Below are 20,261 nucleotides of genomic sequence, written 5' to 3' on the forward strand. Positions count from 1 at the left end.
TTAAATGGCATGAAAGGAGAATTTCCTAACTGCGATTTAACCTTGCTAATAGATGCTCAAAAAGATCAACTAGTATATGTGTGGTGTTAAAGTGACTTCAAAGTTCCCTCTCTTATGATGGAAAACTGACTGCCACTTATACAGCACTCTGCTTCTTTACTACAAATTGACAGTTGTTTGAATCTACGCCACTTCTAGATGATTCTTCTGAAAAGTGGAATGACTCATTCAAATAATTTAGAGATCCTTTTAAATCTTCAGCAAGACTCATAGGCATCCACAAGCTTTTTCTCCTGAAAGCCTTTAAGTGTTCTTTAGGACAACTTCAATAAAAAAAAAAAAAAGAGGACCCTTATTGTCATAACAGGGTCCACCTGTCCCTCTCTAAGGACATTCTAATTATTGGCACTACTCTGAAGCTTCTGGTTCTAAGCTTAAGAATTTGAAGGTGTGATAAATGCACTTACGTTTATTATGTGATAAATCTTTATTTATTTTAAGTACACTGCTCAAAAAAAAGAACACTTTGAATACATCAGATCTCAATGGGAAATAAAGCATGCAGGATATCTATATTGATATCGACTGGGTAATGCGTTAGGAATGAAAGGATGCCATGTCACGTGATGTAACGAAATTGAGGGCTGAATTCAAAGACACCCTGAAGTCAAAGTGGAAAAATTATGCAGCAGGCTAGTCCGTTTTGCCAAAAGTTCATGGCAGCAACTCAAATGGTACTCAGTTATATGTCCCTACATGATTGTAAGCATGCCTGACAACACTGGGGGATGCTCCTGATGAGATGATGATGGTGTTCTGGGGGAATTCCTCCCTGATCTGTAGCAGAGCATCACTGAGCTCCTGGACAGTCTGAGGTGCAACCTGGCAGCACGAGATGGACCAAAACATAATGTTCTACTGCAGTGGTTCCCAAAGTGTGGGCCATGGCCCGAAGGTACTGCAGGGGGGGGGGGGGGGGGGGGGGGGGGGGCAGTAATAACAGAAATTCAGTTTGAAATTACTCACAAGCGTGCAGTTACATATTTATATAAATTATTAATTTATATAAAAAAGACAATTAAAACTAGAAGGTGATTAGCTTGTGACATTACTCATTACTCTGACCTAAATTTACTGCTCTTGTATAGACATGTGTCCAGTGGCATATGGGTCACATATGACATTAGAACTTTACATATGACTGGGTAGTATAAGCAATTTATAGCCAACAGCCTGTGGTGTTTATGTTGTTGTAATCAAATTTTCAAGGAAATGCATCACTTCCTCTTTCATTTTGATGACAGTGAATACAGGCTCCTAGCCAGGAAAATTTTACCGGCTGCCGCTATCAGATGACTATTCAGAAGACAGATGGGGGGGGGGGTTTTCTGGTTTTTAAATGGGCCACAGCACTCTTGACTTTAGCAACCACTGTTTTATTGGTTTTAGTTCATGCGAGCATGGGGGGTCAGTCAGGGGTATCAATTCCTTCATCCTCCATGAACTGCCTGGATACTCTCGCCACATGAGGCCGCGCATTTCTGTGCACCAGGAGGAACCCAGGACCCACTGCACCAGTCCAGGGCCTGACAGTGGGTCCAAGGATTTCATCCAGATACCTAATGGCAGTCAGGGTGCCGTTGCCTAGCCTGTAGAGGTCTGTGGATCCCTCCAGGATATGCCTCCCCAGACCATCATTGACTCACCACTATTCTCCATGGCTTCTTTAGACCCTTCTACAGCCCTGCCCAGCTCTCCTAGAGTAACTGGCCCTCTTCTGGAATCTCCTCCATGCTCTTGAGACTGTGGTAGTAGACACAGCAAACCTTCTGGCAATGGCACATATTGTCTCCCCCTATAAAACCATTCCTGATTTGGGGGTTGTCTCATTGTTGCCCCTCTACTGCACCTGTTACTAATTTCATTAACACCAAAACAGCTGAAAACTGATTAACAACCCCCTCTGCTACTTAACTGAGCAGCGTGCACCTATATGTATAAGTCTTGCCCAGCCTTACACAGTGAAGAAGAACAAACTACAACTGGAAGATGGCAACTTGTGTAGCTGTCACGATAGCGCTCCCCAACTTGATGATAAGAAAGGCAGTAAGAGTAGTAAGTGTCAGGTATGGAAGTTCTTTGTGTTGTCACTCTGAAATTCATGTTGCAAACCTTTTTTTAGACAGCTTGCACTGATTGTACCATGGTCCAAATTGGGGATTGAGAATTGTGTAATATTTTTCCATTGATATCGTCCTTGTTCCTGCACCCCTTCAACTGCTGGATGGCTTTTATAATTGTGTAATTCTACTACTACAATTCTGATATTGTGACATTAAGATAAGACTGAGACTTCACTAGCAGGTATAATGTTTAATGGAAAACCATTTTAGCCCCTAAAAGCAAAGTTTGTTTTTTTTTCTGTTAAGTAGGTGCTAAACTATAATTGTCCCAGTTATCAAAATTTCAGAAATTTCATATAAATTATTGTGGTGAGCCACCATGATGCTCTTTCATCATTAATAAACAAATCATTAAAGGTCATGCTGTTACAGATCACCAGTGGATGTGCAGACCTGAAAGCCAAAGCCTATTTCAGTGAAAAATGACTGGAAACAGATGGTAAAAGGTTATGCAGAATCGTGCCATATAAGCCCAGAAATGACAGATATTTGTAACCCCACAATAGTTTTAAAGCTAGTCTAAAAAAGGTCACTGTGTCCTTACTCCTTCAGAGACGCAAAGAAGCATGTGCTCAGTGTACAATATGCCCAAAGGTCTCAATTTAGTGTAGCTGTATAGATGTGAGTCTCTCTGTGTTGGCCTTGCGACAGACTGGTGACCTGTCCAGGGTGTACCTGTGATAGCTGGGATAGGCTCCAGCCCCTCCCCCTGCAACCCTGAACTGGATGGATGGATGGATGGATGGATGGATGATGATGGATGGACGGACGGATGGATGGATGAACGGAATACATTTTTAAACAGTATGGGACTTGGCAGCCTCTATGAGACCACTTGTTGTAAATTTAGAGCATACACCAGTGATTCCCCTAAGTGGGCCCGCAGTAATAACAGAAATTCAGTTTGAATTACTCACAAGTGTGGATAGTTACAGATTTATAGAAATGTATTTGTTTGCATAAAAAGTGAATTAAAACTGGTGGTAGGAGGTGGTTAGTTTGTGATAATACTCATTACTCTGACCTAAATTTACTGCTCTTGTACTGAAGTTTGTGTCCCAGTGGCAAGTGGGTCACATAATGGCATTAGCACTTTACATATGACTGGGTAGTATAGGCAATTTATAGCCAACAGCCTGTGTTTTTTTGTTTGTTTTTTTTTTATGTTGTTTTTAATCAAATTTTTGAGGAAATGCATCACTTCCTCTTTCATTTTGATGACAGTGAAGACCGGCTCCTAGCCAGGAAAAATTTCACAGGCCAGTGCTATCGGACACGACCGGGGGATTTTCAGGGTTATTAAGTGGACCGCAGCACTCTTGACTTAGGGAACCACTGGCATCCACTATTTAATTATTTGTTTCTGTGCGTCAAAGGCTGTTTTGAAAGCTGTGGCATTTCCAAGAACCTGACCGCTAACAGGAAAACAGCTGAGTTCCAGCAACAAAAAATATTATTGAACCAAAGAAGCTTAAATGTCGGATTGAAACAGAAGTAGAACTTCTAATCACAAAATCTACTAGGGCTAAGTACTTTTAGTTCCCAGTGGTCAATACAAAGGTCAGTTCATTTAATTTTAAGGCCACCGTGGCAGCTGTATAATGTATATAAACTAACTGTTTTACTGAGGTAAACCAGATAAATTATGGTAATTCTAATACTTTGCTTTTTATTGTCATCTTTTGTCAAAATATTGTATCTCCTTGAAGATATTTTAGACAGTATCTTAAGGAGATCAGTAAATTGACTACTCAGGCTTACATTTTTTTAACCTTGTTAAAAAAAAATGTTTGTCGCAATATTACTTTCAAGTGTTCTTCCTTGCCATTAGTCTTAATGAAAAATCTTAAGGCTCTGTCAATACATCCAAGGAAGGAATAAGCCTTTTGAGACTTGAGAATTTAAACATAAAACCCGAGAGAGCTTTCAAACAGTCACACAGTCAAACACAGTCTCCACTTACTAGAAGAAAAAACTAAAAAACATTCTCACAGCCTCATCTAAAGGTCATCCTCTGGGGTCTGTCTGTACCTCTACAAATAATTGGTTGTTCATATGAAGAAGCTACCAGAATGCACGATCATGAGGGAGCACTCGAGATGCTGATTGTAAGGATTGGCATGGATTTGAAGAGCAAACCAGAGATCATTGTGCTACACGTATGTTATCATTGAATTAGGGAGAAAATACCAATGTTGTTTTTGGTAGGGCCATGGACGGCCTTGTCTTTACAATAATTACTTCTTGCATAAAACACAAGTGCCTAAGAAGTTTTTACTCAAACTATAACTATAAATTTTCCAAAGCAGATGAACTGCATTACAGGTGATTTTTAGTACATGCATCTATGGTGTGAATTTGAACATTCTAGGTCACATTGTTCTCGAGTTATGGCCAACGTTTAAGTTTTTGTGGCGCACACGTTGCAGCTGATGCCAAGGCTAAGACAATACCTCAACATTTTCTTTGAAATGTTTGTGTGATAAACACAAATTTCCCTGCTTGCTGCCTTAATGTTGTCATAGCATGTACGGTAAATGGGAAGCTCATTATCCAAACACAAACACTAGCGTTTGCAATTCTGACACATATTTTACATCAGAGGTCAGCACGGCTGTAATTGAGCAGTGACAAAATTCGCCCATCTGACCAGTTAATCTATGTCACACAGCATCCACGAACAATGGAGATCTGTGGAGGGTGAGTCATAAATTTCAAACAGCTGGACACCCACACAAAGGTATCTTTTGTGGTGGCAAAACAAAGAAGGGTAAAGAAATCCTGCGTGAAACTGTGTTAATATTACATTCAGTTACTTCTAGTCCAACAAGGCAGACTTCTGAAGCCATGCAATCGGCTTGTACAATCGGTAATGAATCATAAACGATAGCTGTGAAGAGATTTCAGATTTACTGTTGGAAGAAGAAACACAAATTGAAGAACCTGGTATCTACTTATTATGCAGCTTTGATCCATTCTGTGGTGAATTAATCTTTATTTAGGTTTTAAATACTCAAAGCGTGAGTGCTAAATGGAGAAGTTATCACTAGTCACAAGACAAGACAGCTGTCAAGACACCAGGTTCCGTTTGACTATGATGCCCGCCCACGTCTATGCCATCTAAACCCTACTGAATACACTTTATTCAAACCTAGGGAGCAGCAATTTAAACACACAGGCTGTAAATAAAGGAGATTGTGTGCTCTCGTTTTATTGCCTCACAAATATAACCAAAATATGTTTGCTCCTACTGACATTTAAAATTGCAGACTGAAATCACTAAAAGAGAACTGAAATTCATCTCAGTGAAATAAGCCAAAGTCGCCAGCAGTGTCATTTAAGCTGAAAGACATCAATATGTTATCATATAGTGATTAAAATGAAATATTTCAGTGACTGTGTGCTGCATTTCAAAAGCATTTGCGCACTTTATTTGTCGAGTCTAATCCTGCAGATATGTAGTTGAAGGTTAAGGCAATCGTTATTGACAATCTTCTAACAGCAAACAGACGGCAGGAATAAAAAAGAAAGAAATCAGGCCGACTGGAACACAAAGTCCCTAAACTCTCTTCTTTTATTTGCACAGTTTTATGGTTACTTATGTTATATTTGCACAAGCCTGAAAATAGTGCACGTTGTGGTGACACTAAAAAAGCCATTTTGTAGATGGAGCAGCTGCAGAAAATGGCAAGCAAAAGTTAGATGTGGTTATTCTTAATGCAAATCACCACTGCAAATATTATCTCCTGGCTAACTTCAAACATTTAGCATCTAAAGATTACCAACTGAATTTCAATGAAAACCATGTATTCTAGTGAGAAGTACTTGCTTCTTGTCTGGAACTTCTGGAATATCTACTTGAGAACTGAAGTAAAAGTACAGAAACTACTTATAAGCTCACTGGCTTCACTGAACAGACAATCACAGAATGTTGAATATGATTAAAGAACTCCTGCTTTCACAAAAGTACTTCAGGCACCAGTTTAGAAAAATCCATATTAATGTAATTCCTACAGTGCAGAATATGATACCAATCAATATTTGCCAGACTCCTTCAGCACAGAGTTCATCTGTTAATTCTGTATAAATATATAAGGTTAAGAACCGCAGGGCAAGAAATATCCTTGCTAGAATGTTGCAGCAAGTTTTAGGCAGTTTTATTTTTCTAATTTTATCCAGCCGTCCCACACTGCGCGTGTAGGCTTGTTCTACACACAAAGCAGTTGTTGCACTTCATGCAGGTATCCTTACACTGTAAACCCGGATAATCTACTTTAAAAAACCAAGGTAACTCGTTGCCTTAAATTTTTTAAGTAATGAAACAGTTCATTTAACTCAGCCTGTTAAGTAAGCACTACTCCATTTCCAATTGAACTAAATTGTATGTTCTAATTGACCAAACTTATCTTTTATAGTTCATGAAAAAATAAAATGTATTTTGATCAATCAATCCCCCCCCTATCTTTTTCATGGTTGTGTGGGGGTGGTGGGGGCTGGAGCCTATCCCAGCTGACAAGGCAGTAAGATGCAGGGTACACCCCGTACAGGTCACCAGCCTGTTGCAGGGCTGACACAGACAACCATTCACACCTGTGGGCACTTAAGAGAGACCAATTAACTTAACCCCAGTAACTGCATGTCTTCAGATTGTGGGAGGAAACCTATACAGACACAGGGAGAACATACAGACTCCACACAGCAAGAGTCCCAGGCTAAGGTGGAATTGAACCCAGACTATCAGATAACTATTCTAGCTGTGAGGCAGCAGTGCTAACCACCACGCCACCATGCCGCCCAGTAACACAGATATTTTTTACAGTTTCTGAACTGTGTCTGTTTAAATTTGGTAAATAAACATGATAAAACTCAGCCCTGCTGAATGCTGGTACATTAACATTTACAAATAACATTTGTCCATGGAACAATAAAAAAAACTATACGAGAGAACGTTGTGAACAAAAACACCAAATGTCAACTAATCCAAACAGTGAGAGGCCTGGGCCAAGCCAGAATTGAACCCAGACCTTCTAGATGGTAGGCTACCTGTGAGGTAGCGCTGCTAACCATCATGCCACCATGCAGCTGCGCATTAATCCAGTCTGTTAAAACTGGTATAAACTAGATTTTTAGCAGGTGCAGAACTTGATGATATTAAGTTGTTTGAACTCAAACACATGATTACAATAAGATAGACCATCAAAAGGTACAGTCTACTCAGCATTAACAAGTAATGTTCACATTCTAGGTAATTTTAAGCAATATGAACTCAATATTTTTAAGTGGAATCAAAATCTGGGTTTACAGTGTATACTTATGGCTTTAAAGCACATTGAAATAATTACGTCTACAACTGTGAATAAACATACACTGTTATAGATTACAAATATGCCAGAGGCCATTTTCTAGTTGGGCAATGTTGAAATGTTTAGTCTAAGCAACTGATTAGCTCAAAGTAATTTGTAACCATTTAGACTATTACTCTTTTTAAGTCATTTTCAAGCAAATATGCTGCTCGTCTCCACCTTAAACAACAACAAACTGATCCTTTTCGGACATTTGGTAGGATAACACAAGTACATGGAGAAAAATCAATATTTTGATAACAAAATAAACAATTGATTAAGCATGAAAATAATCATACTGACAAATCAGGGGTCACTTTACAAGAGAAGCATTTGATATACACTCGCCGGCCACTTTGTTAGGTACGCTTGTTCAATTGCTGATTAACGTAAATATCTAAGACGACCTGCTGAAGTTCAAAGTGAGCATCAGAATGTGGACGAACGGTAGTTTAAGAGATTTTGAACGTGGCATGGTTGTTGGAACATGACAATGAGTTCACTGGACTCAAATGACCCCCAGTCAGATCTCAATCTAGCAGAGCACCTTTAGGATGTGGTAGAATGGGAAATTCACATCATGGACTTGCAGCTGACAAATCTGCAGCAACTGTGTGACGCTATCACGTCAATATGGACCAAAATCTCTGAAGAATGCTTCCAACACCTTCTTGAATCTATTCCATGAAGAATTAAGGAAGTTCTGAAGGAAAAGGGGAGCCCAGCCTGGTTCTAGAAAGATGTACTCAAGGTGAGTGTAAGTTCCTCTGGTAAAGATGTCAGTCACATTTAAAGTGCTGAGGAAGACTGTGTGAATGCATGCAACAAGTGCATTAGCTTTCTTATTATACTGAGATGAACGATGTCTGGAGCTGCATAGATGGTTGCCACCACCTATGAACACTTAGATGTAGCATAAACAGTGGTTTCTTAAAGAACCATAATGGATAGTGTCTGTAAGCAGATGTCATAAGAAAGGTTACGACTGTGCATTATCTTTGCATCTGCTTACTACATTTATAACACAACTACATGTGTTACAAACATTTATGAAACCTCTCATTTACAACCTATTTAATAGTTTTGCACAGTTTTTAAAATTCAATCAAAAGCTAAATTTGCTTTGGGTTTTAAAAAAAGGACGTTTATGAGCTCTTCTCATTTTAGATTTCTTCCTTTCAGCTGAGAACTCTAAACTAAGTCACAGTGGAAACTTCTTGCATTTGCATTCAGCGCAAAAAAGCAGATTCAAGCAGAAATGAGCTTTTCAGACGAGTAAAGACTGAGAGGAGTTTGTTGAGGAGGGAGAGAAACAACACATCAATTTGTGGCAACTGAAATATGACGTCACTGTGGAGGCCACATGCAGGGAGCCCACTGCCCTACTGTACAGACACAGAAAGCCAGAGACACAGAGAGAGAGAATGGATAGGCCAGACTCTCTGAGCCTGTTGCTACTTGTAGGATTGTTCTCCTCTCAGAGCATGTGCTTGTTATATTGGCACTGCAAATAACAGTAACAGGGGAGGCAGACTGATTTCAAGCTTTGTTGTCTCACAAACTGATTTAATTGGTTTAAAAGCATAAATGCTGAAAGGCTCCTATTTCACGCAAGAATGCCTGGCTTAAAGAAGAAACCTACCATTACCCTTGTGTCATTATCATGTCTAACTAGCAGACTACCACGAATGATTTTTAGCATTTATCAAGAATAATATATTTAGATGAAAGAAATGAAAAAATGTTTATTTCATCATGAGCCTTAGGTGTCATGGATTCAGACAAAAAGAACAAAATTATACATAATTGGTGGGATTGGACACTGGACACATGGTAGTTATGACTCTGGATGAGTCACTGCTAAGAGTTTCTGACAAACCCACCAATAATTATGAGAAAGTGCCAGTTTTGGGGGGAAAAAAAAACACACTGATGCTCTAATCATCTCATCATATTCAAATCGCTTTAATAACATCCACTGAGGTATTGTGATTGAAGTACCATCAGTGTCAGCTCTTCATCAAGTATCCATTTACAAGAGGAAACTTGGTGTACCAGCTACACACACTAAAGCTTTTAGAGTGAAAAATAACAAATGACTTGGAGAGTAAGGCAGTAACAGAAGGCTTGGCATAGTTTGCAGGATTCGGGGGGGCACTGAGCAGGCCTTTGGTGAGTGTCATCATTGGCAACGTCCATGTAAACATAACTGCAAATCCATCAGATGACACTGGAGACAGAAATGAATCACTGTAAAGCTTTGATCTGTCCTCTCTGGTTGAAGTGAACAGATTCTTTACACAGAGGTTTGCAATATTATCTCGTGAAACTGATCCACAAACCGATCATTTTCTCTTTCCCATCAGTATCTATACCAATATCTATACTGCAACATGAACTAAGGAAGAACTATCCAATAGTTCTTTAATTGCTTGCTAGCATATTCAGGGTTTTCTTGACTGAGAATTGGCCTTTGAGAGGCAGCTATGCGCATAAGCATTGTCTGTCCACATACTATAATTTTTTATTTATTCGAGTGAATGAAACCCTCATTAACAACACTGGGTAAAAATGATAGAAAATATTGATCGTTTTCCTTTAGTACTGAAACTTCTTAGCAGGGGCTGCAGGAAAAGCCCTGTGCTGATTCTGAATCTAAAAACTGATTCATTGAAATTGCTTAATTTGTGTAGCCAACATTTTAAAACCCTGAATATTCAGGTCATAATTTAAGACGCTTTAAGAAATTATTTAAGAAAAGCAGGAAATCTGAGCAATGGATTAGGCATGCATTTTTTCAATAAAAATAATTTCACACATCACATTAATAACTAACACAAATGCAATCTAAAAATGTAAAGTTCTACAAATACTTACAGTATAAGAGGAGCTTCTCTCGCTTTTTTTTTTTTAACAGTACTGCACTGTATTGTGCACCTGCTATAAATTTCAATCACCAATTTCAACAAGCAGCTCTGCAATATACTCCATACCGATTTCTTCTACATACAAATCAGTGGAAATATTTCCTCTCAGTGACTGAAAAGGTGTACTTACAGATGAAGCTGTCCTCCTTGAGGCAGCGGTGAAAGGGGGAGCAGGAATTCGCGTCAGCAAATTGTCAACCTGAAGAGAAACAATGTATGGATTATAGCTGCACTGATCACATTTCACAGTGAAACCTTTGAGAAGGAAAAAAATGCTGACTGCTTATTTGGTAAGTTGAAATTACACAATTGATTGTAGATCAGCACCAAGGGTCCATGCTATTACTGTGATCTCTTAGGGGAATCATACCATTTTGAAACATATGACTGCCATTACAATCACAGTCCATCACTTATGCAATCAATCGCACACATGCGGTGCTTTCTGTTGTTCTCAATCAGCTGGAGTTTCCACCCAGGATAACAAACATCAGTCAAACATCCCTGTTCAGTGACAGGAAAGGCGAGATAATAACATCATCACCAGTACCACCAACCAAGCAACCACTAAGTGAGTCATCAGTCTGGCAGCCTGTCTAACAAAAAAACTGAGTGTACATGCCCTCTTTTTTCAGCACTGCCTGAGAATAAAAGCACCAGTGGCCAGTTAAATTCATGTCCCATGACCCAGCGGACATCACAAATGTTTTTAGCAGGGCTTAAAGGGAAATGCAACTGAATTTCAGAAATTTAACACACAACAATCTGTGACATTCCACTGAAATGTCACTACTGTGCTGTAATATGGGAGCCTGTGTGGGATGCAGAACCAAAGCACAGTCCTAAAAAGTGATTTTTTTTTTTTTTTTTAAAAAGAAGAATGAATGCTATAGTGCTGAACGAATGTTTTGTGTGTGTGTGTGTGTGTGGGGGGGGGGGGGTAATACTTTGGAAGGTCCATTTCAATGTTAACAATTGTGACATGAATAAAATGGTGCAAATGACGTCTATTTTCTGCTCTACTTACAATAGCATTCACAGTGCATCTGTAACAGCACGTGTGTGGTGCGTTAGTTTTACTGCTGGATATTCATGTATCAATCAAAGGTTACTGCTGTGCACCACTTAGTGCTGTGAAAGATGGTAAGAAGGCCTTTTATAAACTGACAAACAGTGGTGGCTTTAATTAAAGTTCACAAAGTTCAGCACAAACAAAAATTCAAAGGAAAATGATGAAAACTGTTGGAGTCGTTCCCAATGAATCCTGCGGGTCTATATTTACATTAATCTACCGGAATATGATCTCGATTTATCAAGCATGTTAAAATAATGAGCCTAACTAACGTCTTTGGCTGACCTCATCCCTCTCTGACTTCATTGCTAAATGGACTGACTGTGTTAATGCGGGTCTATCCAGGCTTTCCATCACACCATCTACAGCACACAAATACTCGCTTTCTCTCAATTGTCCCAAACTCAGACATAAATCAAACTCACTTGTTTCTCCTTCCTCGGCTGTAATAGGTGAGAAATCATTAACTTTGAATGTGTTTGCCTTGTTTAACCTCTTCGTCATACTGCAAGAAGAAAAAAACATCTGTGCAGACTTCGTTACGCTCAGTAAAAGTGCTTCAAACGAGACGCGCACACAAAACAACTGAACAAGTCGACTGTGAACAGGAAGGGAGATGCCCACAAAAACAAGCCATCAGAGAGATAAGGAACCGAGCCAGCATACAGACACGAAATCTGCGCGATACGACTAAATCAAAAGATCTTTTAGTGCAACTCAAAAAACCCGAGTACCGTTTCACCGAGAATAGCCTCGGTACCGCTCAAATTACGGAAACCTGCCACCTGAACGTCCCGAAACATTAGTGTTTGCAAATGTCTGAAATAACTAAATTCATTATCCTTTCCCGTAAATACTTTCAAGGGATGCAGCGCAAATTTATCAAAACTTCAAAAATGTCGCGTTGGCTACTGTTGAGTGCTCGAGAGGGGAAACAACATAAAGCTATCAGAGTGCGCAGATGATAAGGTCGGTACAGGTTTTTCCCCCCTCTGGAAGCTAAAGAACATCCAGAGTTTGTCTATAAGAAAACGGTTAAACGCGGTCTCTTACCGGTGATAGGCTTTATCCGCTTTCAGACGCGCTCGTGTCTGCTGCACGGTACGCACTGTTCCTGCGCCGCTCTCCAGGCACGCGCACCCTTTTATGAGGCACCATTTGTGCCATTCGCGCTCGATCCCCTTCACGACCTCGAGAGCGCATCGATTGGCTTTAACATCCACGACGCAAATCCTTCCGCTTACCAATGGCTTCACAGCGCTCACGCCCTCTGGTCCTCCACACTACTGCTGCCTGTCCGGCATCACTCATTTGATATGGATTACTGTTTAATGGTTCTACAACTCCCTCCGGCCCTGTGTCTTTCATTAACAGGCCTCATATGTTGATCGTTTTCTTAAATAGCAGTCGGAAATACTGAGTTAATGTGAAAGTTATTCACAGTGTGTTTATTTTTATGAAAAAAAAATTACTAAATAAGTTTCTATTTAGATGTAGTACTGTGATGGACTGGGCCTGTCTGTGATGTACTTTTGCCCATGCCAGCTGGAATGGCTGCACTCTCCCCAGATAAAAGATAGACTGAAGCCAGTGCAGAAGAGCAAAAAAAAAAAAAGTTTCTCCAATTCACTCTTGAGGCTTGCTCTAAAAGCGAATCAGTCCCCACAGACTCCCAGCTTAAAATGCCCAGCTTCAGCAGTTAAATGTTTAGATGAAAATAAGGGAAGTTTACAATTCAATTTTTCAATTCAATTTTATTTATATAGCGCCAAATCATAACAACAGTCTCCTCAAGGTTCTTTATATTGTAAGGTAAAGACCCTGCAGTAATATAGAGAAAACCCCAACCATCAGATGACCCCTGTGAGCAAGCACTTGGCAACAGGAAGGAAAAACTCCTTTTTAATAGGAATAAACCTCTGGCAGAACCAGGCTCAGGGACTCACCTGTTTGGACTTTGTTAAGGTTCGAGGGAACACTCAGTAATTTTACTCATAAATATAAATAGATTAGTATGTAATTACATTGTTCAACAAATTGATGGATTCTCATGAAGTTATAATGAATCCATTAAAAATACATAGATGCGGGCACTGGTTTGTGGAAGCCTCTATGTTCCCCCATCATATTTGAATACAGTGGACATGTGGCTAGAGACCCGCCAAAGGCCACCTTTCTAGTTTGACTCACTGAGCTAGATCCCTCCACAATGTTTGTGTGTTGCACCCATACAGTTTATGAATGCTAACCAAGCCTGCTAGTTAGCTGAGAATTTAGCATTACATCCTCTTGTCCAAATATTGTCATTTCTGGCTCCAAAAAAAACCCAAACATGTGGTGGCCAAAATGCTAACTAAATAAAATGCTAATGCTAATGTCCATCTTTTACATTCAGTCTCTACAAACAGAATCACGTCTCTACAGACCAGTGAGCAAGAACAAAGTTTTCCACGGACAACCTCATGATTGTAAAACTGAATAAGAGTTTTTCTCAGTAACAATTCCACCATCAGCTGTCATTTGGAGCATTTATACCAAATACTTTAGATTTGTGTTGAATAATATGTTACAATCACATGAGTTTCATTGGCCCAAAGGCCACATGCAGGGAAGTAATTGGGGAAAAAAGTCCTTGTTTTATGGGAATAAATCTCTATATACATTTGCTATGCTATATGGATCATTATTTTTGCTGACCTCACTTTAAGAACCACTGTTCTACAGTATAAAGTAGGTATTTAGATACATATCCACCTGTTCTAGTTAGACTCATCTTCAGTAGTGTTACTGCACTGTTGATTGCATTGTGTTTCCCCTTGCTGCATTGCACTGTGGTGTTTTGTACTGTTGCATTACGCAGTTCTTTTTGGTCTTGCATCGTTTAACTAGGCTCTGCTGCGCTGACGTCTCTGCACTGAACAATACAATGTGCTGCCTTTGACATTGCCACCCACCACAGCGGCAGTGTAATGTATTGCAGCAACACACATTAACAAACATTGTATGCATGTTGCACAGTGTGTTGCACTGTTATGTTGCTCAAAACTGTGTTGCATTGTGTAGTGTTCAAGGGCAGACTCAGGAGTGTTTTAGAATAATTTTGATGCCTTGGTTGTTGCCAGGCAACAGCTGTCCTGAAAGAGAGATGAATGGGTGTCCCTGGGCACTTTTTCATCTTCATCTTTCTTTTCTTCTCAATGCCTCACTTTCAGAGAGATTATGTTGAGTATAGATATAGTCTGACTTCAGCACTTTCTAGCAGCGTCTCCCTCAGCAGATACTTACATCAGATCAAGATGTCAGCTTAGGGAGCATGAAGACACGATTCACATGGTAATAATCCCACCCATGTAATCGAAGGACTATTAGGTCCTTCCTGCTATCAAAATATAACAGTTAATAGTACTCACCAATCAATCCACAGCTTTTCTTCATAAAATATGTTAACAAAAGGCATGTTTTGATTTACAGCCATGTTCAGGCCTCTGCTTCTCATTCATTTACCAACTCAGTCTAAATTGGGCTTAAAAATTCTCTGCAGGGTGCCCAAGAAGTGCAACCTGCTGGCACTGTCTCACACAGCTGGCTGAATTCATCATGGTAACACTCTCCATCACTGGAGTCTATCAACACATAAGACTCTGCCTTCTCATCGTGTTTCACACAGCAGCACGCCTGAGATCTTTGCGCAGCTATTCTGCCAGTTTCAGGGGCATTTCGCTATAATCTATACCCTGTGCTCATTTTCTTGAAGTTTACATAACCAAGGATTTCCATGCAGTAAAGACATTATACATTGCACGTATACAACTGTGCTATTGCTTTTCATAAGTGCCTTTTCCCCAGCAGCACTGATACAGCTACTAAACCTGCGTGTGGGAACGTTAGACCATAAACAATACATGCTGTGCCCTTTCTCATACGAAAGGCAATTAGTGGAGACAGGCAGCATGTTTTACATATAAATAATAATAATTCATCTGCAAAGAGTGTGCGTTCCTTTTGTTTTGTGGGGGAAATGCATTCATTTCAGACTGGTGAGGCAGCTCCGGTGCATCTTGACACACATGAACAGAGAATGAAATTAAACCATTCAAGTGGTGTGCAGCTGTGTGGTTGATTTCTATCGCATACAATTTAACCCTGAATAGGTAATGCTGGCTTTTATCACTCCTTTGTTATGCAGTTTGCTCACAACTGGTGTTGTTGCCAATCTGCATTCATTACTAATGCATGTGTGTTTGGAAATAGCAAAACAGAAAGGAGAGCAGAAAGATGTTTTTTTATGAGCTCGTAGGCAAAATATAGGCAGCCGTTCACACTTGGTGTTTCTGTCAAATTTAACCAGAGGGAAATAATTCCAAAACACACTCACCCACACAGCTTCTTGTCCATTTTGTGTCTCACGGGAGACACTTTCTGAGATTTGCTACAACCAATGCTGCTGCTCTGCTGTATAAACAGTGTGCAGGTGTCTGATTGGATGCATCGGCCATCAGGAGTGGCAAGAGGCGAGATGTACACAAGTAAAAACAAGTTCTCATCAAGTCATCATCAGTAAACAGAAAGACAGAGCCCGGGCATTTGCTTCACTACACAGAGAGTTTTAATCAATGTTAGAAAAGTGCAAATGGGAGCTTATAAAAAACACCCTTACAGAGCTCTTAAGCACTTCTTAGTGTCTTTAAAGTATCGGTAGGAGTCACAACAGAGAAAACACTTGTTTCCCGTTGATGGAATTGAACATGTCAGTTACATACACACAATACAACATTTCCCCCCTGAAAAGCAATCATGCAGCAGATGTTTAGGAACTCAGAGATTTTATCAGAACGTTTTCTGCGACAGTTTTTGTGACACAGGTTGATCAAACTTCAGAAGCTCATTATTAATCATTTACTGACTCTGGCAACATTACATGTGAGGATGCAATGTTAAATTAAAGTCACAGACTTCACTGGGCCCTGGTGGTGAAGCATAAATCACACCAAGACTCTCTGAAAGGTACATTGTCTAAGGCAGGCATCTGTGAATGAGTATGCAAGAGAAGTCGTCCGTTAGGACAAAGTGCACTTGGCAAAAATAGCAAACGTACAATATTTACCATGCAACATGTAAAAAATAGAATTTATGATGCCATAACACCATGATATCCTGTCAGGCTTATGGATTGTTTTGTCATGTACAGGAATATAAAATGTATGCACTACTTTTTCTGGACTGATCGTACAAACAGCTGTTTTTCATCTGCCTTGGCTCACTTTTAAAGGTCTTGTTACTGGTGAGCACAAATTTTACATTTATATATATCAGTGGTGAATAAGCTCCATTTTTGCAGTCTAGAAATGATCTTTGGTGAAAATGTAAACAATTGCACCAGAACAAAAAGTAATGCTTGAGAAAGAAAAACAACAACAAAACAAAACAAAAGCAAATATATCTTTACCTGATTAGGAGTCCTGTAACTAGCTGTCAATGGATTAATATAACTCGCTCTGTCCTAAACATCAAATAGTGCTCATAATAAGCAAGCTGTAACTCCTTCCTTAAACAATGAGGACAGATAATGCGGTAAGCTTTGGAGTATACATCACAATAGAGCTACTCTTTAGGATCCCTTTAGGATATTGATTAACTGAGGCATAATGAAACAGCAGATAGCTGCAATGAGCAGGGAGATTTAGCAACTGAAACAAAAGCAAGACAAAGAAAAAAAAATGGGTTAATGTGGATATTGATGGCGCATAAGAGGGGTACAGACATCCGTTTCTCCCTGATCCCAGACATAAGGCACATTACAGGGTACATAGTTATCTCCAAACCCAATCCCCACCCAAGTATAAAAGTCAGCATGACAACACGCTGGTTTCATTTGACATTTTCCTGCCTACACTACAGCTTCATCCCCCATTGAGCGCAGGACACATGTGCCCCTCAGTCTGCAGTCTGTTCATTCAACTATCCACCTTCCCACCCACCCATCTCTGTCTGTCTACTTTCCAAAAACACTTTACCACTGCTCCCAGCTCCAGTCATCCCCACCTCCAAACACGACAAAAAAGCCAAAGATGGTGAGGAAGATGACAGCGTTTCCCGTCATCACCAATCCACAGGCACCCCACTCGATCTGCACGACAGAAACGGCCATTAGATTTCAACTGTCATACATTTGTTTTCACAATGCATGTATTACATATACCCAGGGATCAATTTATGTTCATTTAATATGATCAGTAAAATGTTTTGCTGTAGTTACTGTGAGGAAATCAACTCAAAAACTTTTATAATAAGCCAAGAGAACTCACTGTGCTATTACGGGCCAGAACAACAGGGAGTCCGAATGATGATACCACGATGCCAGTTGTTAAGAAATAGGCCAGCTCTCTGCATGCATTGCTGGATTCTGAGTCATCACTGAGGCGTCTGGATATGAAGGTCGGGATGGGACTTAATACGTAGAAAATCAGGACAAACATCGGCCAGTATACCCTGCAAAAAATGGTGAAATGATCACAAAGAAGAAGTGACACAACTTGAAAGTGCACGTAACTGATGAAGTACTCATTTGAAAGTATTTGTGAACGACGTAGTTCATAGCTCTTTATTTCTTTAAGCCAATGTCATACAATAATATATGTCTACGTTTACAAGGAGAACTCACCCATACTGTTCCAGTGCACAGCCAAGCAGGAGAAACGTCAGTCCAATAGCACCACTAAAGGACAAACCAACCAGTGCTAAAAGGAGACATCAGTAACTCCACATTAATCAGACTGGCAGAGCTGTTGGAGACTCAAGATAAAAAGCAAATATACGCTGGGCGTGTAGCATTCGCTATAGTGTTGTCACTAAACTAAGAGTTAAGATACAGTGAATAAAAGCAACAACTTTATTGTTTAAAGGTCACCGGGTTATTAAGCTGATAACGTAGATCGCTGGCAACAAATCGTAGTGACCTGCGACATCGATGTAAGTTTCGATATGATACAGCAAAGGTTTTTGCAACTGTTGAAAACTCGGCTAACAAACTTTTAACTTCACAAACACTTAATTCTCAACTCTCGGCTGACACAGCAGAGCCTAAATAAAAGTACCTTTAATGCCTGCCATTGCGGTTAACGTGTGAAAACCCCGTCTTTGTGTTTATTGCTGCTCTTTGTGCTCTGTTTACGTGCTCGGGCTCGATTTCTTCGTACAGGAACTTCCTGCTTCCTCCGTCGGGTTTTCCTTCTCTTGGTCAGGTGACAGCCTTAAAGCTACAGCAGCTCTGCGGCTGTCTGGGGTTTGAACGTCTTTACTGGAGAAGAAACTAGTTAGACTCTTAATTAAGTAAAAGCCATAATCTTGCTAAAGTTACAGTTTTAAAATATACCTAAATTAAAAACAGCCATTATGCAGAATTATGCATTTATGCAGCAGGGTTGGTATTTGCTCCTTTAAATGATTCAAGTGCATGTTTCTGACCAAAGTCTCCATGATCATAGTATGAGGTCTCAGCATCCTTAATGGGACCTGTGCTCACAGCACAGTGCCATGCAGCCCAACTGGCCTTCGCCCAAGAACAACAGGACTGCCAGGCCCATCAGTGGAACCTGTTCCTCATCACAAATGAGAGCAGGTTCATGCTGAGCACATGTGACAGGCGTGACAGAGTGTGGAGATGTCGGGCCAAACCTTATGATGCTTGCATCATCATCTGTGAACAGAGCTTGGCACCAGTGGCAGAGCTGCCAGTTCTGTTGTTCTCTGGGGAATGCAAATCAAGCTGCACAGTGCCGTTACCTTAATAGAGTCTGTTTCAGAGTACACTAGTAGATTTATATTTTCAAATATGCAAAACCAATATGAAACTAAAGCTTTAGAAAGTATGGCGTACAAAGCACTATATTTGCACATAGTATATTGCAGTAAAAGGAGAAAGTAGCATAACATGAATATACTTATATAAAGTACATTAAAACTTCAGCTCAGTAAAGTACTTGAGCAAATGTACTCAAATGCATTTCATCACTGGTCCTATACATGCTGGCGTCCAACGGCACTGGGCATTGCTAGATTAACAAAACTCTAGTCCTTTGGCATTGGTGTGAAGGCCCCAGAGGGGCCAATCATATTTCAACCCTCGACACACCCCTGAATATAATACTGCGTTATAGATTTTACTTCACTCGAGAGCCATGAAAATACTTTGTGCTTCTTGGGCATCAATGTTGAATGATGTAATGCAGCCTAATAAGATTTTATTATTAGTAAGATTTTATACACTGTATTACAGTATATCTAAATGGTCAAATGTAATCATTCTGTTTTGAATGGGATTTTGTTTACTGAGATTAGGTTTAGGCAAAGGCTATTTTCCTCCTCAGTTTACTTCCTCCTCCATTTGCAGTCTGTAATGTAACATTGTGTTGTTAACTGACAGATTCTGATGACTCAGCAGTGTCAGTCCTTATTTATGTCTTAAACTTGTGAAGTCTTGCCAGCATCACATGTCCAAAACAAGGATGATACAGTTAGAGAATTGTCAGCGAAATCAAAGCTCACAGCACGGTGACCTCAGATGAACCCGAGCCGGCCTTCCTCTTGTTGTGTCTCAGGTTCAGTGTAATATGGAGATGAAACCAGAAGAAAGGGACAGGACTTCAAAGGGCATGAGTGATCACAGAGTCGGACCAGATGTTTGTGGACTCATGCTGTTGCTGTCCAGATGGAAATCATGTAGTGCAGTCACCAGATA

General features: G+C 40.0%; 2 protein-coding genes across 2 annotated transcripts in view; both read right to left on the bottom strand.

The window, feature by feature from the left end:
- LOC115796485 (cAMP-specific 3',5'-cyclic phosphodiesterase 4B-like) overlaps nucleotides 1–12,710 on the bottom strand; it is a 51,435-nt gene extending 38,725 nt beyond the window's left edge. Inside the window, exons 1-2 of the mRNA XM_030752910.1 lie at nucleotides 12,578–12,710; nucleotides 10,583–10,651 (exon numbers count right to left, since the gene is read on the bottom strand). The gene's annotated coding sequence lies outside the window, so the exon portion shown is untranslated. The remainder of the gene's footprint in view (nucleotides 1–10,582; nucleotides 10,652–12,577) is intronic.
- Nucleotides 12,711–16,116: 3,406 nt separating this feature from the next.
- Nucleotides 16,117–18,758, bottom strand: leprot (leptin receptor overlapping transcript). The gene is made up of 4 exons (XM_030751675.1): nucleotides 18,619–18,758; nucleotides 18,186–18,261; nucleotides 17,830–18,013; nucleotides 16,117–17,651 (listed from the first exon to the last, which is right to left on the bottom strand). The coding sequence occupies exons 1-4, from the start codon at nucleotides 18,632–18,634 to the stop codon at nucleotides 17,535–17,537; spliced, it is 393 nt and encodes a 130-aa protein (XP_030607535.1). The 5' UTR covers nucleotides 18,635–18,758; the 3' UTR covers nucleotides 16,117–17,534.
- Nucleotides 18,759–20,261: the final 1,503 nt, after the last annotated feature.

Source organism: Archocentrus centrarchus, chromosome 17 (genome assembly GCF_007364275.1).
Source record: "Archocentrus centrarchus isolate MPI-CPG fArcCen1 chromosome 17, fArcCen1, whole genome shotgun sequence".
Taxonomy (NCBI): domain Eukaryota; kingdom Metazoa; phylum Chordata; class Actinopteri; order Cichliformes; family Cichlidae; genus Archocentrus; species Archocentrus centrarchus.